The sequence below is a fragment of the Peromyscus maniculatus genome, chromosome 6, assembly GCF_049852395.1.
Source record: "Peromyscus maniculatus bairdii isolate BWxNUB_F1_BW_parent chromosome 6, HU_Pman_BW_mat_3.1, whole genome shotgun sequence".
NCBI lineage: Eukaryota > Metazoa > Chordata > Mammalia > Rodentia > Cricetidae > Peromyscus > Peromyscus maniculatus.
In genome coordinates this window covers 122,566,634-122,586,421 of record NC_134857.1, presented here as the reverse complement: position 1 = coordinate 122,586,421, position 19,788 = coordinate 122,566,634, and the positions used below count along the sequence as shown (strand labels likewise).

Below are 19,788 nucleotides of genomic sequence, written 5' to 3'. Positions count from 1 at the left end.
AAATCACTACTTTCTTATTAATAGTTATTTTAATTATTGAGCTTACTGAACACCTTTTATGTATGTATCATATAAAATCAATATATGTTGATTTTAATTTACAGTAAGAGATATTTGTTAATTTCTGTTACTGATTTTTATATGGCCTGGAGAGATACCTCAACTGTTAAAGACTAGGCTCATGAAACAAAAATACAAAAATAGGCCCGGTGGTGGTGGTGCATACCTTTAATCCCAGCACTAGGGAAACTGATCGCAGGCAGATTTCTGTGAGTTCGAGCCCAGCCTGGGCTACATAGTGAGTTCCAGGAAAGGCGCCAAAGCTACACAGAGAAACCCTGTCTCGGAAAACCAAAACCGGAAAAAAAAAAAAATTATAAACACTCCTGTCCCCCTTTTGCCTTGTTGTTGGTTTACTGTGCAGATTAAATGAAATGTAGCGTTACTTATTTTATGTAATTGTTCTTAACACCCTAAGTATTGTTGCTTAGTTTTTTTATTGCTGTGTTAAGACACCATGACCAGCTGGGCTGTAGTGGTGCACCCCTTTAATCCCAGCACTCCAGAGATAGAGGCAGGCAGATATCTCTAAGTTTGAGGCCAGCCTGATCTACAGAATGAGTTCCAGGAGAGCCAGGGTTGTTATACAGAGAAACCCTGTCTTGAAAAACATAAATAAATAAATAAATAAATAAATAAATAAATAAATAAATAAATAAATAAATAAATAAATAAATATTTACTATGACCAAGGCAACTGACAGTTCTGAGCTTATTGGGGCTTATAATTTCAGAGAGTGAGGCCATGACCATCATGGCAGGGAGCATGGCTGTAGGCAGGCATGGCACTGGCTAATATCCTGACCCACAAGCATGAGTCAGAGAGCTAACTAGCAATTGCATGGACTCTTGACACCACAGAGCCCATCCCCAAGTGACACACCTACACCTCACACCTCATCCAACAATGCCATACCTCCTGATCCTTCCCCAATAGTTCCACTAACTATGGACCAAGCATTCAAATATATGTACCTATGGGGCTATTCTCATTCAAACCACCACACTTGCCTAACCTTCCTCATCCATACAGAGCAGCTGAATAATTCTTTCTAAAGGCAGTAGTTACGTTTTAATTAATGCTATGGCAGTTACTTCTATGTAATACTATAAAATCTAAGGCTGTAAAAGTTTCATGATTTAAATCACTACCTTCTTATTAATAGTTACTTTAATTATGACTTTTATATATCATGCATATGTTGATTTTGATTTAAAATAAAGGTAAGAGATATGTGTTAATTTGTTACTGATTTTTATAGTGAGATGGGGAGGTAAAGTTATGTGTCCATGTTACATAGTAAGGTATCCCAATTGAAATTTAGAAATAGTTGTATGTAAGTCTAAGGCAATATTCTTTGTCCTGTTATTTTATATTTTAAATGATAATGGAAGTTTGTGTATTTTTTGGCAAATATTTCCCTCCTTCACAGTGTAATTTGATTTATAACATGAGATTTACCATGTTACATCATAAGAGAGTTCCAGAAAGCATGGAGTATTAGTGTATAGTATTAGTGTATTTTGTCATGAAATTTGACAGAAGTTTCAATTTAGCTTACGGTCATTTTACAGACAGCAACATGAAACTTGGAGATGTTCAGTGATTTGTCCATTGGGTTTATTTCCTTTTTACATAACTATACTTGACCTAATTTAAGAGGTGAATATTTATTTGGCTAACTATTTTGGAAGTTCTAGTCTAAGATCTGCAGTCTCCATTACTTTGGGCCTCTTGTGGGTGTGCTAGATAACATATAACATAATAAACTACTAGCCTCATGTCTAGGAAACTACAGAGGAAGGAAACTTGGCTCCCCAGACCACTGGAGGGGCATGCTCTCAGTGGTCTGAAGATCTTATGCTGGGCACACCTTCTGCCAATAGCATCACCTGAGTGACCAGGCCTTTGACACTCTGACAGACACTTGGCCAAACCACAGCACCAACATGGCCAAGAACACTAGCTCTAGAATGTATGTGCTTTTTAACACCTTGATTTTATTTTTTTAAGATTTTTTTTATTTTTATGTGCATTAGTGTTTTGCTCACATGTGTGTCTGTATGACAGTACCAGATTTCCTGAAACGAGTTACAGACAGCTGTGAGCTGCCTTGTGCATTCTGGGAATTGAACCAGGTCCTCTGGAAGAGCAGACAGTCCTCTTAACTGCTGAACCATCTTTCCAGCCCCAACACTTTGATTTTATTAATACAGAGAAAGTATAATTGTTTATAGTAAGTTTTTGAAAGAACTGAAAAAGGCTTTCTCTTTTTAAGTGCTTTATTCATAAATAATTGGTAGGCAGCAAATTACATATGTTTATGTTTTGATATTTTGACATACTTTCATGCTTGTGAAAATACCATCAACATAATGAAAATGTCCGTTACCCCAAAAGATTTTTGTGTAACCATTTGTAATCCTATGTTCATGCCATTATTTTCTTTCTCTCAGCTTCTGGCAATTTTTTTCTGGTTTCTGTCTCTATCCGTTCTTTGTATTTTCTGGAATTTTTCTGTGAAAAGAATCAATATAATACGTACTTTGCTAGGGGCCCAGCCTTTACTCAAATATTGATTTTTAAGAATATACCATGCTCTTGCATATATTAATAATTCAACTTTGTTGAGTAAAATTATATTGTATGGATTGTGCCAGATTTGTTTATTTCACTGTTGATGGACATTATAATTATTGCTGGATTTGGTATATTAATACAGCTGCTTCATGTGTAGGTTATTTGATTTATTATGCTATAATCAAAGTAACATTGCTTTCAGTATTTATCTAAGGGAATATATATTTATTTAATGCACTTAGCAGCAATATTGTTCTTATCTCATTTATATATTATAAATCTTCATTTTGTGTAATGATTATATAAATTGGTTATGGTGTTTTTCCTGTTACATTTGTGACATTACAGACATTTCTTTTATATTTTATATATATTTTTTCTCATTCCCCCTTTTCTCTTCCCCCCTCCCCCTCACTCAATGCTTTGACTCCTAAGCCAACTTCCCAGCTCTTGTTTTCATTTTCAGTTTATTACACATTTAGATGGAATTGCAGGTTCTGCGAAGATAAATACTGTCAAGTTAATCTCATAATTACTGCCAAACTGCTTTCTATACTATAGTTTTTTTTACAAGTTTATATTTTAAAATTTCCCAATTATTTTGGAGAAATGATATACTGTTAATTGTATCTCCTTGGTTAGTACAGAGAATTGTTTTTTCATTCACTTATTGCTTATTCTGAATTGCTTTTTTACGAGTTACCTCATTATATTTTCCTAACTAAAATATTATGGGAAGACATTTTTAATCTTATTTTACATTTCTTTGTCAGAACACTAGATAATGACAACAATAATCTATATAATTTATATTAAAATTGCAAGTGTTCTGGGGTCTATCATTGTTTTTCATTTGATGCATTTCTATTTTGTGGTTGAAGGAAACCCACTTAAAATTCAGTAGCATGTGGGATATAATATTTATTATTCTGCCCCCTTTTGTGTGTGTGTGTGTGTGTGTGTGTGTGTGTGTGTGTGTATCTGTCTGTGTGGTGGAAACTGAACCCAGTGATGTGTTCAGGCTAGGTAAATAGTCTACCACTGATCTATATCCTTAGCCCTGTTTTTTGGTTCCCATCCCCCCACATAATGTCTACTAATATTCTCCACATACACAATGGTGGCGTACCTGTTATCCTCTAATTTGGTTTGTGTGGTTGAACCCGTTAAACCTGTAATTCTTGTATTATATGAATAAGAATAAGGAAATTAGTTGTGGGTATTAGCAGGATCTCTATAAGTTTTTGTTGTTCAGCTCCACCTACAGTGGAATGTGTCACATTAGAAACTTTATTTTGCTTAATAATACAGTATACTATTGCTCATGTGTGGCTTTTCTTTTGAGTACTGCTTACGGAAAAGTTGATGAGCTAGTGTGATTCTTTTTCTTGTTACTTCTAAATATGCTAATTCATTTAATGAATACTTACAAACATCTCCTGTATTCAAAGTATTATTTTGAGGTCTGGTCATACAATAATTAGCAACATATTTAATAATAACCGGTATATTTTCTTTTCTCATGAAGATTAAATATGGCAGAGATGGTTCTTGAGTAATTAAATACCAAGGCAAGGATAGTCGGACTTGATGGGAACTATGAATCACTCTCTTGAGAGCTGCTGAAAGTAGAGTAGTGAAGCGGCGGGTGGGGGTGGGGTGGGGGTGGGGGTGGTCCAAATTGCCATTAAAGAAAAAACATTGATTTCTGGTTTCAAAACCATAACATAAGCTTTTTAACAAAATGAGAATTGATATTGGGAACATACATACCATTCTAAAAATGTCACTGAAAGTAAAAATGATATAGATTTATGAAAACACTTGATTAAGTGTAAACATGTTGAGACTTAAATTTATGATTTATTAGACTGTGTGTTTTTTCCTTAAGTGGACTTAAATTTTAAGTCTTAAATTGATCAGTGATAAATTTTAGAGAATATTTTCTTAGCACATTGCACCTTTGACTATAATAATGTATCAAGAATCTTTGCAGAGAGAATGAAAAGTGGCTAATGTAGTATCTGCCTATTGATTGACTGTGGAGAGCCAAGGAATGAAAGTATAAAAGCTCATTACAAAGGATTGACACTGGATGACTGAGGACTTTGGCATCAACAACAGAAATAGGGAGATTTGGAAAGACTATTGAGGAGTTTAAAATCGGTAAAACAGCTTATGTAGTGAGGTGTATGTAGGCAGCTGGAAATGAGAAACTGATTCTAGGAATTAGGGTGGTGGAGTATGCTCGAGGAAGTCATTGGGTTGTGTTGAATCATGCTGTTAGCTAAGTTAACCAGAGTGTGTAAATGTCAAGTAATTAGGAACGGTTTGCCTAAAGATAAGTTAATGAAAGGAGGCTCTCTAGAAGTGGGCTGAGATTCTGAAATGATAGAGAGAAAGGTTTCTAGGGCTCTCTGTCTTCCACTTTGTTGCTGTGTTTTGTTTTTTAGACAAGATCTCTCTATGTTGCCTTGATCCGGCCCACAGTTCACTATGTAGACTAGGCTGGCCTTGAACTCTCAGAGATCCATCTCTCTCTACCTGCCAACTGATGGGATTAAAGGCATGTGCCACCAGGCCCAGGCTTGCTCCATATTTTATACTAACTATATTAAGGAGGAAGTTTTTATAATACCACCTTAAATTCTGTGACATTCAAACCTTTCACATGATTTTGTTCAGATTCTTAATAATTTGAAATTGGTGTAGCTGAACTGAGCACTATCTTAGAAAAGAAACAATTGAAGTGTTTGAAAAAAAAAATGCTACAATAAACCAATGATAGAACTATGACTAGAATTTAGGTTTTCTTTTTCAGAATTCCCCTTGTCTTAGTCACTGTTCTATTGCTGTGAAGAGACAAAAGATGACCAAGGCAACTCTTATAAAGGAAAGCATTTAATTGGAGGCTTGCTTACAGTTTCAGAGGATTAGTCTGTTATCATCATGGTGAGGGCATGGAGACATTCATGGCACTGGAACAGTTGCTGAGAGCTACATCCTGATCTGCAGAGAGACGGGGCCTGGCACGGGCTTTTGAAACCTCAAAGGCTACCCCCAGTGACACAAAAAGTCATACCTCCTAATCCTAATTCTATCAAAGAGTTCTACTCCCTGGTGACTAAACATTCTATATATGATGCTATGGGACCCATTCTTATTCAAATCACCACACTCCTCTATTAAAAAAAACCTAGATTTTCTGTATATGAGTGTTTTGCATGTATGTATGTAGTATGTATGTGCATGGTGTGTATGCCTGGTGCCACAGAGGCATTGGATCTCCTGGAACTGGAGTTACAGATGGTTATGAGCCACCATGTGGGTGCTGGGAAACAAGCCCTAGTCTTCTGTAAGAGCAACAAATTTTCTTAACTACTCCCTTAGCCAGCTCTCTAGCCTCCTCCAACTCTCTTCATCTGCCTTTAGGAGGAATGTGCTTTCAATTATTATTATGTAACTACTGGCAGTATTGTCAAAAATAAAATAAACCAATTCTGAGTTATTCAGAATGTAATAATATATATGATTTTAAATGATTATTAAATTAAGGTGTGTTGTAAATTAATATTAACATAATGTACCATGAAATAGAAAGCAATTTAAGTTAAGCATTGTAAGTCTACTTAAGACATTGACTAGTTATAGTTTCTGTTGACTGTTTCTGGTATATTTGCTATTTATAAAGCTTATTTTCTTTTTATTAAATTTTGTAATTAGTAGACTAATAGCATCGAAAACTTTACATCCTACTGGGATATCTCCTTTTTTGCATTTCTCTGGCCAAAGCACAGGATCTTCTTGTTGGTTTGTTTGTCTCTTTTATTTGTCTGTATCCATTTAATTTTTTCTTCCTTTGGCTTTGGAGGGAGAAATCTACAATAAGGAGAAAGTGCAGAATCCTTCTCATGACTAGAATTCCCTATTTGGTCTGCTTATTTCCTTCCATTTCATATAGTCTTAGGAGTATGTGTTATTTTGCTCTACTTAGTAGATAGGAACAAAGGTAACTATTCCATCTTCTCAAGAACCAACGATATGGATTCTGACTTCTATTTTAGTTCAAGAAGGGGTAGCTCTTCTGTCTCTCCTTTTAGATAATTCCTAATCATTGCTCAAGTTTTAAAATACATATTAGTTCCACAGAGTGTCTTACCAATCTTTCTTCAACATTTTAACGTACAGTTTGAGTGTGTTTTTTATCCTTTTCTCTGCCTTGGTCTTTTCCTCTATTGTATACATGCATACAGTTTTTAGTTGTGACTCATCTTTCTATTGGATAATACTCCTTAAGTATAAAGGTTATGGTTTCTAAAGTAGATTTTTATTGGGTAAGTTTGCAGAAAAATGGATCACCATGCAACCACTATGCTCTTGTTGAGTTCAACAGTTTGTACTGCTGTACATTAAAGGAGTGATGGACAGTATGAGCCAGATTTCTCACTGGAGTGGGAACTTATAAATAAGAAAAGGGAGAAGATTAAAATGATCCATTTTGTCATTGAAATGAAATTACCCATGTAGTTGTAGATTGTACTATGTAGATTGTGTTTTTTCATCATGACTGCCTCATCACTGCCTGTAAGTACCGCCCTCCAGGTCTTAAAGGCATATGTCTCCAATGCTGGCTGTATCCCTGAACACACAGAGATCTACCTAGCTCTTCTACCAAGTGCTGGGATTAAAGGCGTGCACCACCACCACCACCACCACCACCACCACCACCACCACCACCACCACGCTCTTGCTATGGCTCTAATAGCTCTGACCTCCGGGCAACTTTATTTATTAACATACAATGAAAATCACATTTCAGTACAAATAAAATACCACCATAAAGGAAGGAGAGAGAAAACAGAATAACCATATGATCCAGGTGTGCCTCTGAATACATATACCTGAAGGACTCCAGATTGACATATAGCAGAGAACTTGGACATCCTATTTACTGCCGCACTCATCACAATTTACAGAGTCAACCTGGATGTTAGTCAGTAGGTAAATGAATAAAGAAAACATATACACTGTGGAGAATTACTCAAGCTGCAAAGAAGAATGAAATTATGTCATTTGCAAGAAAATGAATAGAAATGGAGATTACCATGTTAAATGAAATAAGGCACACTCAGAAAGATGAATACCGTGTTTTCTCTCATATAGAGTCTATATATAAGAAGCACATGTGTATTAAATACCTCAGGCATGAAAATAGAAGAGGGACTGTTTGTAAGAGGAAGGGGACCTGCAAGAGTAGGGAAAGGGGTGTCAGAATTTATAGGGGGTAAATATGAGCAGAGTATGTGATAAGTGTTTGAAAATGTCAAAAGAAACTAATTGTGTACAATGATTACATGTGAATAATAATTGTTTTAGAGGCCAAGGGTAGGCAGTGTAGGAGTTGTGTACCAGACGAATAAGGGTTTCTAGGACTGGGCCTTTTTTCTGCTCTGTCATTCATGGTGAATTGGCTTTTGTCCTATTTGTACTTCAGTGTCACAGATGGTTACTACATTTTCAGGCCTTGGATAGAAAAGCAGCTATGAGCACTACCCTGAAGAAGGGGTTAGTTCTCTTTAACAAGAATTGTCTATATGGCTGTTTGTGGGTACAAGAAAGGCTAATGAAGTGAAGATTTTATCTGTACACTTGAATGCATCTAACCAAAAGTATTGTCTTAGTAAAGATAATGGGAGGGTGGGTATTATGTAGGAACCCAGTACTCAGCACTGTCTGCTTCAGGGCTGTGTGCCAGGAGTGGCACTGTTGCTATGAAAGCACATTTCTTATACTTTGGTTGTGACCCTAGCCTTAAACAGCTGAGCCACCTCTCCAGCCCAGTCAGTACATCTCCTAGTTCTGGGTATAACCACTGTTAGACTTGGGAAATAGTATATTAAGGTAGTGGTCATAATAATAATGAGGAAATTGAAGCTTTAGCATGATTAGAATATTAGAATTATACATGACCATTCTGATTATGAGTGCATCACTCTTCATGTTACATTCTAACTTGGACTTTCGTTAAATAACTGTTTCCTGCATTTGTGTGAAAGTTTTGAATGTAGCAGGAATCTTAAAAGTTCTTATTGATCAAATCAAACTCGGAGCCAGGTATTGGGGTGAACTGGAAGATCAGAGAACAAGCCACAGCTAACCTCACCTGGTCAACTTCTCAGCTGGTCTTGTTTTCTCAGACTGGAACCTTCTGTGTCCTCATCCCAATGGCTCTTAGCTGAACTGCTGCTCGAAAGCCTGAAGCTTAACCAGCCAAATGCTTAACCAGCCACATGCTTAACCAGCCAAATGCTTCTAGTTTCTGGTCCTCACGCCTTATATACCTTTCTGCTTTCTACCATCACTCCCTAGGATTAAAGGCTCATTTTCTGGGATTAAAGGGGTGAGTCACCATGCCTGGCTGTTTCCAATGTGGCCTTGAACTCACAGAGATCCCAGATGGATTTCTGCCTCTGGAATGCTAGGATTAAAGGCGTGTGCTATCACTGCCTAACTAGTGGCTTTTCTGTTCTCTGACCCCAGATAAGTTTATTAAGGTACACAATATTTTGGGGGAACACAATATCACCACATTTGAAACTGGCTTTCATGTGTTTCTTCTTAAATAAATTGAACACTTAAAAAAGGTCACTTTTATCTTTGTATTTTCACTGCTGCATATTGTTTCTAATAAGTAGTTAAAAATTAAAAAAATCGGAAAACCCTATTTTGTATATGAGCAAATTGGGAAGAGGGAAGTGATGGTTAGTATACCATGCTTGTGTTGGATAGCTCCTAAAAGGGCTACCATTTGAACTGAAGTTGGATTCCTAGTTGAGATCAGGCCTCCGAAGTATAAAACGATGGGTTAGAGTGAAACGAGAGGGGAAGACCTATGTTTGCCAGTGTTCCTGACTTAAGAAAGTTGTAATGCAAACCATTTAGGTAGTTCAAATATAATAAGTGAGTGTTCTGAAGGGCCCTCATTAAAGAAGATATAGCAGAAAAGAGCACCACACTAGGAGTCAGAAGGCCACTGTGCTGCACTGTGATCATAGATTATTTGCTTGGCTGCCTTGAACCTGATTGCCTAAAACTACAGTCAAGGGGGTTAGACCAGTGATTTTTTTAAATCCTTGTAGTCCGGACAGTATATGAATCATGACACCCAGTGTTTTCATGGGTGTTCTGACATTTCTTGGCATCTATCAAGTCAGACTGTTTCATATATCTGAAATACAGTAGAAGTATCAGCCATTTTACTTCTCTGGGAACTTTGCCAGTGAGGCATAAACATCCTTTCCTGTCTCCTCTTAATTAAGTACTTGGTCACAAGTGGCAGTCTTAGTCTTCATTTTGTTTTCCAAATCTGGTCCTGTTCTTATTTCAATGTTTTCTTAACTACATTGTGAATTTATTGAAGTATAGTAGATTGAAAATGCCAATTTATGTTTTAGACTAAACCAGAATTTTATTGTTTCATAATGTATGTATTTGGTAAATTTAACTTTAAAAACAAACAACGCATTTCTTCATTTGAAATAACTGGCTGGCAGTGATATGGTCTACTTAGAGAAGAATGTGTAGTTCCACCTCTTACAGTAGAAATGCGTTGAATCAAAAAGCTTAACTATAAAAAGCAAATACATGGTATAAAATACCATTATAAATTTTTAAATCTGACAGAAGTGAAATAGTGAATGCTGCTTTTTGTTTCTTTTAAGAAATGTCTTTATTAGGAAGGGTAAAAGATTAGGGAAAATTTTATTTCCAAAAGCTAGACAGACTATGTAGAATTTGGAAGAACAGAGTAAAAATCCCTACTAATATTTTGACCCAGAGATAATTATCATTGTTTTAATATCTTTTTCCATTCTTATGTTAAACATAACATTTGAAGTAAAAATATTGTGTACACTTAGCAGAATACCAAGATAGATATAACTATTGTGAGTGGGTTAATGGAACCCATAAATAAGAGAAATTGGTTTTTATTCTGTAAACTTTTTGTTGGCACTTAAATAGCATCCTGATTATTTTTGGTTTTTGCTGATGAGGATAAATTCTTTTATAGTTGTAGTGTTTTTATCTAGCAGTCATTACTATTTATTTTTTTTTTTATTTTGTTCCTATAATTAGAATTACTAGATCAAAAGAAACCATTGTTAAGTTTCTATTTATATTAATAACTTTCTATTAAGGCTATTAATCTTAGAGCTGTGTATAGTCAGCAGTATGATTTTTAAAAATCTTTGTCAAGTGGACAAAATCTTTGTCAAATGGAAAAATAGTGTAGTCTTTTTTGTCAAAGCAGCAATTTTCTTTAATGAAAGTAATTCAGATGAACTTTTTTATTTCTGTATTGGGAATTTGTTTTCCTCAGCTACCTGTCTGATATACTAACTATCGCTATTCTCTTACTTAACCTATTCACTTACATTTTAAAATTTATTTTGTTTCCTTTGAAAAACCTTGTAATTTTTGTCTTCTGTATTATTCATTTAGTTTTTATTGTTCTGCCAATTAAAACCTCCTTACTTAATCATTTCAGTTGTAAAGATGATTCTTAAGGCATTAATTTCACATATGAGTTCACATTTTTAAAATTTGAATGTTGCTTTACAGATAAAAGATGACAGAAAATTTAATATATATTAAATATTAATAGGTTGGATTGATAATGAAAACCTTGTTAAAACAGTTTAAATAGTTTGGTCAATCATTTGGTAATGTTGGACTTAGATTAGTGGTTTAAAAAAACATTTGAGCCTTTGCAAAACAAAATAAAATTAGAATGTATGTAAACAGCAGATTTTAGATTTTTTTTTGTTATTAGAATGGAGTGGCTAAGCATCCAGTTTCAGTGATAAAAGGTAGGCAAAATGTGGCTCTTTTTCATGTATACTCAGTGATAGTGGATAGTCTGCACAGTTGAGAGTTTAGCTTTATGTCTAGAATTAACTCATGGACTCATTTTCCTCTCGTTCTCATACTTTCAGAGCATATTAGTGAATTTAAAAGGGACTTTGTAATTAGAAGTTGGATCTAACTTTGTTTTTGTTGTTGTTTTACAGTATGGTGGCAGGGAAAAATTGAGGACGTGGGACATGTTAGACAACTCCCTGCCAGTTTGTTTTTCTAGATAAGGTCTCACCATGTAGCTCAAGCAGGCCTTGAACTGCTTGCTGGTAGACCTGTTAGTCTCAGTTTTTTTGTGTTTGCCTCCCAAGTGCTGGGATAATAGGTATATGCCACTACACTGCACTTTTGTAGAAAGATGTTCTGAGCTAATGGATAAAAAGCATGAAGCTAGTAATTTAGGTAGGTATAGACAGTTAGGTCTTCCTCCCACAACAGAAAATGCTAAAGCAAAAGTTGCCACCAAGGATTTCCCACTGCTTATGAACTATTTTCCTGTAGCTAATTTAGTTTATTCAGGTTAAGAGTATTATTTCATTGCCTAGCAATAGTTTCTGGCATTATAATTGATTTTAGGGTTTTTTTTGGGGGGGTGGGTGGATAGCATCACAATTTGGGGGATAAATACCGTATTTCAATTATTGTAAATAAAAGAAAATTATGGTTATTTTAAAATAAACTTTCAGTTTAAATAAAATTAAAAAATTTTAATTCTAACTAAAAGGTTTTAAAAGGGTAGTGGTGGTACATGCTGGAGGCAGAAGTAGGAGGATCTCTGAGGCTAGGCTAGCCTACAAATGAGTGCCAGACTAACCAGGGCTACATGGTGAGAGTCTGCCGGAAAAAAAGGCCGAGGCGGGGTGGAAGATGTTCTAACCTTTTGGGGGTCTGGAGTCTGGTATCTGGAACATTTGTTTATCTTCAGTTATTGGCCATATTTTGTACATCCCTGGTTCCTGTCCTAAAGGCAATTGATTCATGTCACAGAAAAAGGTGGAGTAAAAATATGGTTACTAAAAAGAAGAGGGAGCCAACCTGTTATCAAAGTTCATACCTGACTTTCCGATGGTGGAATCCTAGTTTGCTTCTGAGCTTCCAGGATTATTCTTTTTATCAGAAAGAGGGAAAATGAGTTCATTAATTCGTGTGTGTGTGTGTGTGTGTGTGTCTGTGTGTGTCTGTGTAAACTAATTTTAAATGGCAAGTCATTTTCCTTCCTTTTAAAAAGTTTATCTGCCAAATATAACCCTGCCCTCAAACTGCTCATAGTCTTTGGAGTGATCAGATAACAAAAGGGAAAAGGATTTAAACAAGATCCATGGTACCAGCACACAGGAGAATCATTTAACTCCTAAAGCAGAACATTGGCAGGAAATTCTTTCCCAGGAAGGCTATCATGAACTTTGAAACAAAAAGTTACCCAGGCCAAGAAGGAACTTGGAAGACGTAGTTGGAAACAGAGAGGTGGTATATCCCAAAGGTATAAAGTGCATGGTGATGGAGCCAAGAAAAATGGTCTCTCAAAGTAATTTCCCATAACTTGATATTGTTGGACTTTGGAGAACAATCTGAAAAGAAAGAAGATTTGAAGTAAGTAAGGGCTGTCAAAGAATTGACATCAAATATGTGAGCTGTTTTTATCTTATTTTAACAGCCTTTTGTTATATAAATGTTACATTTTTGTTTCACTTTGTACTGTTACTGTATATCATTGACTAGGTTGTTAAAACACAAATATTAAGGTAGTTAGACCTTATGATTTATTTAACAGAACTATTGGATATTTTTTTGGCTTGCAAAGAATAAGGAAAAAATTACTGAAATAGGAAGAATACCATAAACCAAGAAATTTTAAGGACTTGTGGTTTATTGTATAGTATTAATCCAAGAACTTATTAAATTAATTTCTGTGATATTTTCTGATGAACTTACAAGAATTGAAATAAAAATACCTAGTAGAGTTGGATTAATTTAAAGCTTTTTCTCGTCTAAGTATTTTTTGCTTCAATCTGTTTTATGTAAGCCTGTACAGTAGGACTTTCTTATTCTTTGGTAGTCATCATATGGCTGGTGTTTCCAATACCTAACCTAAGGTGAATTGGGAACTAAAATGATGAGACTCACAGTGGATTATAAATGTTGAAAGAACTGGAGATGTAGCACAGTGGTGTGGGGCTTGGCTAGCATGTGAAGCTTGAGTTTTATCGCCAGCACTATGTGGATGAATGTATGTGTGAGTGAATGAATGAATGAATACTGAAAAATTTCAACAGTATTTTAGCCCAAGAAGATTATCATCGTAGATACACTTAGATAAAATTAAATTTAAAGCCAATAGGAACATTTCAGGAATTAGCTTGGATGAGATACATGGGATATAGTATAGAAATATTATAGACATGCATGTGAAAAATTCTTTTGATAGTGTGTTTTGTTTTGTCAGAATGTCAAGGAGATCTTGGCCTTAAGGATGTTAGAAATCAATTAATACAAGTCAGTTCCTTCATCTTTTGTATAAGATGGTACCATTAGCTCACCTTTCCTCCTACATTGCATGATACATATTTTTATTAGAGATTAAGAATTAGATGTAAAAGGTAATATACCAAAAATTTAAATAGTACTTACTCATCTCTATATACGTGTGATGAGTTTGCAGGGAAATGAAAGGCAGTCTTTTATTTCATTAGTTCTGTATTTCCAGACGTAGGTAAACATGCTGCACAGTGAAATATCTTCTTTTCCATCTCATCAACAAACTAAACTCTTCTCAAAGGGAACCAATATATGGTTGCCTCTCAGAATTTAATAATGTTCAAAGCAATGCTATTAGATTAATATCCATTATTATTAGTCTAATTAGATGAGTAAAAGTAGCTAAAACATAACTTTGGCTGTTTTAAATGTAGATTGGATTTATTTAACTGATGTTTCATTTAATTATAAAGGCACCTTCTTGGTTTTTAAGACATAACTTAGGGATATTTTCTGTTAATAATTCTCTGTTTTTGTATTGCCAACCAAACTTACCAGACAAGATAGCCATGAAAAATATATATGGAATTCTGAATACTATCTTCACAAGCCTAATATGTATTATGATGTGATAAAGAGTGGCCAGGAAGGTATTTACTTTGTTTTCTTTGTTTTACTAGTTTATTTTTCTTTTCTTTTTCTTTCTTTCTTTTTTTTTTTTTAAGATTTATTTATTTATCACGTATACAGTATATATGACTGCAGGCCAGAAGAGGGCACCAGATCTCATAACAGATGGTTGTGAGCCACCATGTGGTTGCTGGGAATTGAACTCAGGACCTCTGGAAGAGCAGTCAGTGCTCTTAACCTCTGAGCCATCTCTCCAGCCCACTAGTTTATTTTTCTGTTTTTTTTTTTTTTTTTAATATATAGAAGATAACATTATTCACTTTTAGAATTTAGTAATGCTTTTATTAAGTGGTTAGTGAGTTAAAATTATACTTGAAATTTCTCTTAGAATGTCTTGAATTACCAAATAGCTCTGAAAGGCCACTAATACTGTTGTTCAGATTTCATAGATAATTAAATTGAGTTCTTAAAGATTGAATAACCTGCCCAGAGTTTATAATGTGGGAGTGACAATTTAACCATCTTTACACAACCCTGTGATGCCTTTGTATTGTAAATGTGTTGTGATTTATGTACTTAACTAAATTATTTGAGATAATAGCCTTGCAGTATAGCCCAGACTGGCCCTTAACCTTTCAATCCTTCTGCCTCAGCTTCCCTTTGGGATTAAAGGTATGAACCATCATGCCTAGCTCTTTTTAATGTAAGTGTATTTGTTAAATAATATTACTTAGTAAGTGGACAGAATATTTGAACTTTTATTCCATGTGATTTTAATACAGGAAAATAAATACACTGTTGCGTATTTAGGAGAAACTTAAATGTGATTCAGTTAATAAAATCTCTTCATGATACAAACACTTATCCTTGGTGCTACACATGTGCCTTTCTAGATTCCAGTGTTTTGTATTTGTTTGTTTGTTTATTTATTTATTCATTCATTCATTCATTCATTCATTATAGGGAGATTCCCGGAGTCTTCCATTTTCTGAAAACGTGAGTGCTGTTCAGAAATTAGACTTTTCAGATACAATGGTGCAACAGAAATTGGATGACATCAAGGATCGAATAAAGAGAGAAATAAGGAAAGAACTGAAAATCAAAGAAGGAGCTGAAAATCTGAGGAAAGTCACAACAGATAAAAAAAATTTGGCTTATGTAGACAACATTTTGAAAAAGTCAAATAAAAAATTAGAAGAATTACATCACAAGCTACAAGAATTAAATGCGCACATCGTTGTATCCGATACAGAGGACGCTGCAGGTATTGTACTTGCTTTGATGTTTCTGTGGTATATTAGCAGGATATGCATCCTTCCAGAGAATTTGAAGTTTTATGACAGTAGTTTTTAGCTGTTCTAAAAGTATAGACTGTTTTCTCTGTGGTTAAAGTCTTGTTTATATACTGTTGAGAAGGTTATTGAGTTGATGGCTGTGAAAGTTGAAGCATTTACTTAGAGATAAGTAACTGCTGTATTCTTTCTTCCCTGGTCAGTAGGACAGGGCATGGAATTATTTTCTAGTATTGTTTTGTAATGAGTTAACCACATGCTTTTAACCTTACAATCAGTAACACAAGTGTTCCAGATGACTTTTAAAAGTGAAAAATTCATTCTATGGGACTGACAAGACAGCTTAGTCAGTAAGGGCACTTGCTCCTGAGCTTGAGTACTAGAGCCTGAAGACTTGAGACCTTTTAATACCCAGTACTCACACAGTGGGAAGACACATTTTTTTTTTTTTATTACTTTACTTGCCCTCCCATATATATAAGTGTGAAAGAAATATGCATTCTGTGAAAATAGATACTTCAGATTTTTCCACCGTTAATCAGATTTATCACCTTGGTGCTTTGTGTACAAAGAAAATGAATTAAGCACCTGCACTATCAGGCTCATTGTTTAATAAGAAAGGAAAAAAAGTAAAAATAAAACAAAAACCTGAAAACCCAAACTTACCTTTCACTTCTCTTTAAGTATAGAAAATAAGAGTGAACTGTAACTCATGGTTCCAACCTAAGACCATTATTTTTAAAGAATCAACAGACATTTAGTTAGAAATTTTTTCAGTAGTACAAAAAATGAAGATAGAAAAATAGCCTCTCTCTTTCAGACCTCTTCCCTACAGGCAACATTGTTTTTTTATTGTATAGCTTTTCAAGAAATATGTCTATGTTCATACCCTTATCCACTTATCAATAAGTATATTCTTTCTTTAACTTTTTACGAAATGTTTAAGACACTTGTAGTATAATAGTTTTGTTATTGCAAAGATCATATTTTGAGTGAAGTTAATTAAACTGTAATCCTTTTATCTGCAGTAAGTAAATAGACAAAGGAAAAGTCATTTATAAAGAGTAAAACCTTAGTATCAGAGATTTTAGATGAACATATGATTAGCTAGTAAGAGTTAATAGGTGTAAAATTAACGAAATTTCAGAAAATACAGTATTTAGTACTCTTTATTACCTTCTACATCTGGGATTTAGGACTTTTCTTTGGAAGAGGCTCTCTGTATATAGACTTCAGCCATGTACAAGAACTTAATCTTTAAAATGACATAAATAATAGAAAATCAATCTTTCCGTTTTAGAACTGAAACAATCCCAAAGGTGTGAATTAATTTGCTCAGAATAGTCAAGCTAGTTATACACTTTCTGTTCCTCAACTAGGATTTTCTTACCCATAAATTTTGTAATTATATTATAAATGGAAACATGTATTGTGAATATTCCATTTTTAGTAGTAGTATTTTATAAACTAAGAAAGTCTGTTGTGTTTGGATCTCTGCCAAGTTCTACATGTCTTGCCTATTGCGTCTTTAGAAGTCTAAAATAAGAAACTGCTAGAGCTTTAAACTCCATTTAGAGAAAGCATTTTTCTTCATAGAATACTGAGAACTGCCTTGTGATTCATTAAAATATGAATGTTTTACTAACACAAAATGTAGCCCATTTGGTTTATCTAGTCCCCCTTTAAAAATTAATGTTAATGGACTAAAAATTGCATATGATAAACATGTGAGTGATTTACATATATGTTTATGTATACAATTTGATGGTTTTAACAAATGTACATAATGTATCTAGGGAAATGTTATTAGATCTACTTAGGATGTTTCAGTGATCCCCTTCTGTGCCTTCCCAGTCAGTTTCCACTCCCATTCCTCGTTCCTAGAAGCTACTAATATACTGTCCATCACCTAATATTAAATATTTTAGAATATTGACTATTGGGGAAAATTATAAAGGCCACTCCACGTAGTTAAAAGGAAGATTTATTTAGTGGATGACTTACAAATGAAAGAATGGATAGGTCGCGGGGGTCTGGGGAAGGCGTATAGCAATCCAGCGGTGTTCTCTGGAGCTCTGCACAATCAATCTCCACCATCCAGGGTCCAGGCGCAGAGAGAGCGCCCAGAGCGAGCGCTTGCCCATCCAGCTCCTAGGTTTCCAGCACCTCCCCTCGCCCCGCCTCGTAGGCGTGACAGTTGCCAGAGTCTCAATGGGGGTTGGAGCTTCCAGATCCAAGCTGGAATGGCTACCCACTACAATTGACCATCAAGATTTATTTGTTTGTTTGTTTGTTTGTTGATTTATTTCAATAGCCTCCTTTAAGACCTACTGTCAAATTCCTGGGCTCCCTCAAAAGCCAAATTGAGTAACATTGTGAAAACTTCCCAGACAATTCATCCTTAACCTCTCTGTGCTGCTTTGTTCACTTGTTATTGTATTGAAATTGATTTCCATATACATTTATCCCTTGCTAAACTGTGTGCCCCTTGATGTTTTCTAGTCTTATTATAGAATATGGAATATAGGGGCATATAATTGTGAATATTATAGATGTTTATACTCAGCAAATCAAAATTGTACCTTCTCTTTTGTAATTATTATCAAAGCATAATTTGTCATTTCACTTTAAACAATAAGGTAGAGAACAAGCCTAAAATTAAGTTTTAGGATAAAACCAAAAATGTTGAATATTTATCTTGTAGATAACTGGAAGCCAAATATATAAAATGTCACTTTTTGCTTTGACTGATTAATACATCAGTATGTTGGAATAAAACTTGGTAATTCTGTTAAATTCTGCATTTATTTTATTTTATTTTATTTGTGTGTGTGTGTGTGTGTGTGTGTGTGTGTGTTAGAGTACAGACACATATACACATGCCATGGCACATATATGGAGGCAAGAGGAGACAGCTTTGTGTCAGTGAGTCCTTGCCTTTTACCTTGCTTGGTACAAGATCGTGTGTTGTTTACTGCTGTGTACACCAGGCTAACTGGCCAGCAAACTTCTGAGGTTTCTCCTGTCTATGCCGCTGCCTATCTCTTTTGGAGCACTGGGATTACAGATGTGTGCTTACCATGTCTGACTTCTATGTGGTCCTGGAGATCCGAACTCTAGTTGTCAGAGTTGCACGTTGAGCCATCTCCTCAGCCTGGAGGCTTGTTCATAATTCAGCTTTGTAATAATTCTTAAATCATTGGTTATACACATGCCATGGCACGTATATGGAGGCCAAAGGAGACAGCTTTGTGTGCCAATCCTTGCCTTTTACCTTGCTTCATATAATGTAGGATGAATTGCTAGACGGTTTTATTAATAAAAAAAAAACCAAACAAACAAACAAACAAACAAAAAAAAAACAGAGCCAGATATTAGGGTTAAAACCTGAGAGATCAGAGGAATAGGAAAAGCCATAGCCAACCTCACCTTACCAACACTTTAGTCTCCAAAGAGAGCTACTTTCTGTATACCCACGCCTATATGCCTTTCTGTTCTGCCATCTCATTTCCTCTCTCCGCCCAGCTACATCACTTCCTCTTCCTGCCCAGCTCTGTCATTCTGTCTATCTGTACAGACCTCCAGACCTTTATGGTCAACTAGTGTTGGAATTTAAGGTGTGTGTCACCATGCCTGGCTCTGTTCCCAGCGTAGCCTTGAACTCACAGAGACCCACCTGCCTCTGCCTCCCAAGTGCCACCACTGCCTGACCTCTGTGTTTACTATAGTGGCTGGCATTTTCCTCTGCTTGTCAGATAAACTTTATTAGGGTGCACAGTATATTGGTGGACCCAGTATATCACCACAAACCATTCAATACAAATTGTGTAAAAC

At 35.2% G+C, this 19,788-nt stretch overlaps 1 protein-coding gene across 8 annotated transcripts in view; it reads left to right on the top strand.

The window, feature by feature from the left end:
* Positions 1–19,788, top strand: part of Pkn2 (protein kinase N2) — a 151,599-nt gene that overhangs the window by 57,328 nt on the left and 74,483 nt on the right. For 6 of the 8 annotated variants that reach the window (XM_076575085.1, XM_076575082.1, XM_076575084.1 and 3 more), the window contains one exon: positions 15,626–15,926. The exons of 1 other annotated variant lie outside the window; for it this stretch is intronic. In XM_076575085.1, the coding sequence (XP_076431200.1) occupies positions 15,695–15,926 (232 nt within the window). In that variant the 5' untranslated portion in view covers positions 15,626–15,694. Of the gene's footprint in view, positions 1–12,784; positions 14,683–15,625; positions 15,927–19,788 lie in introns of those variants that run through there. One more of the 8 variants, XM_076575083.1, reaches the window with a different exon arrangement.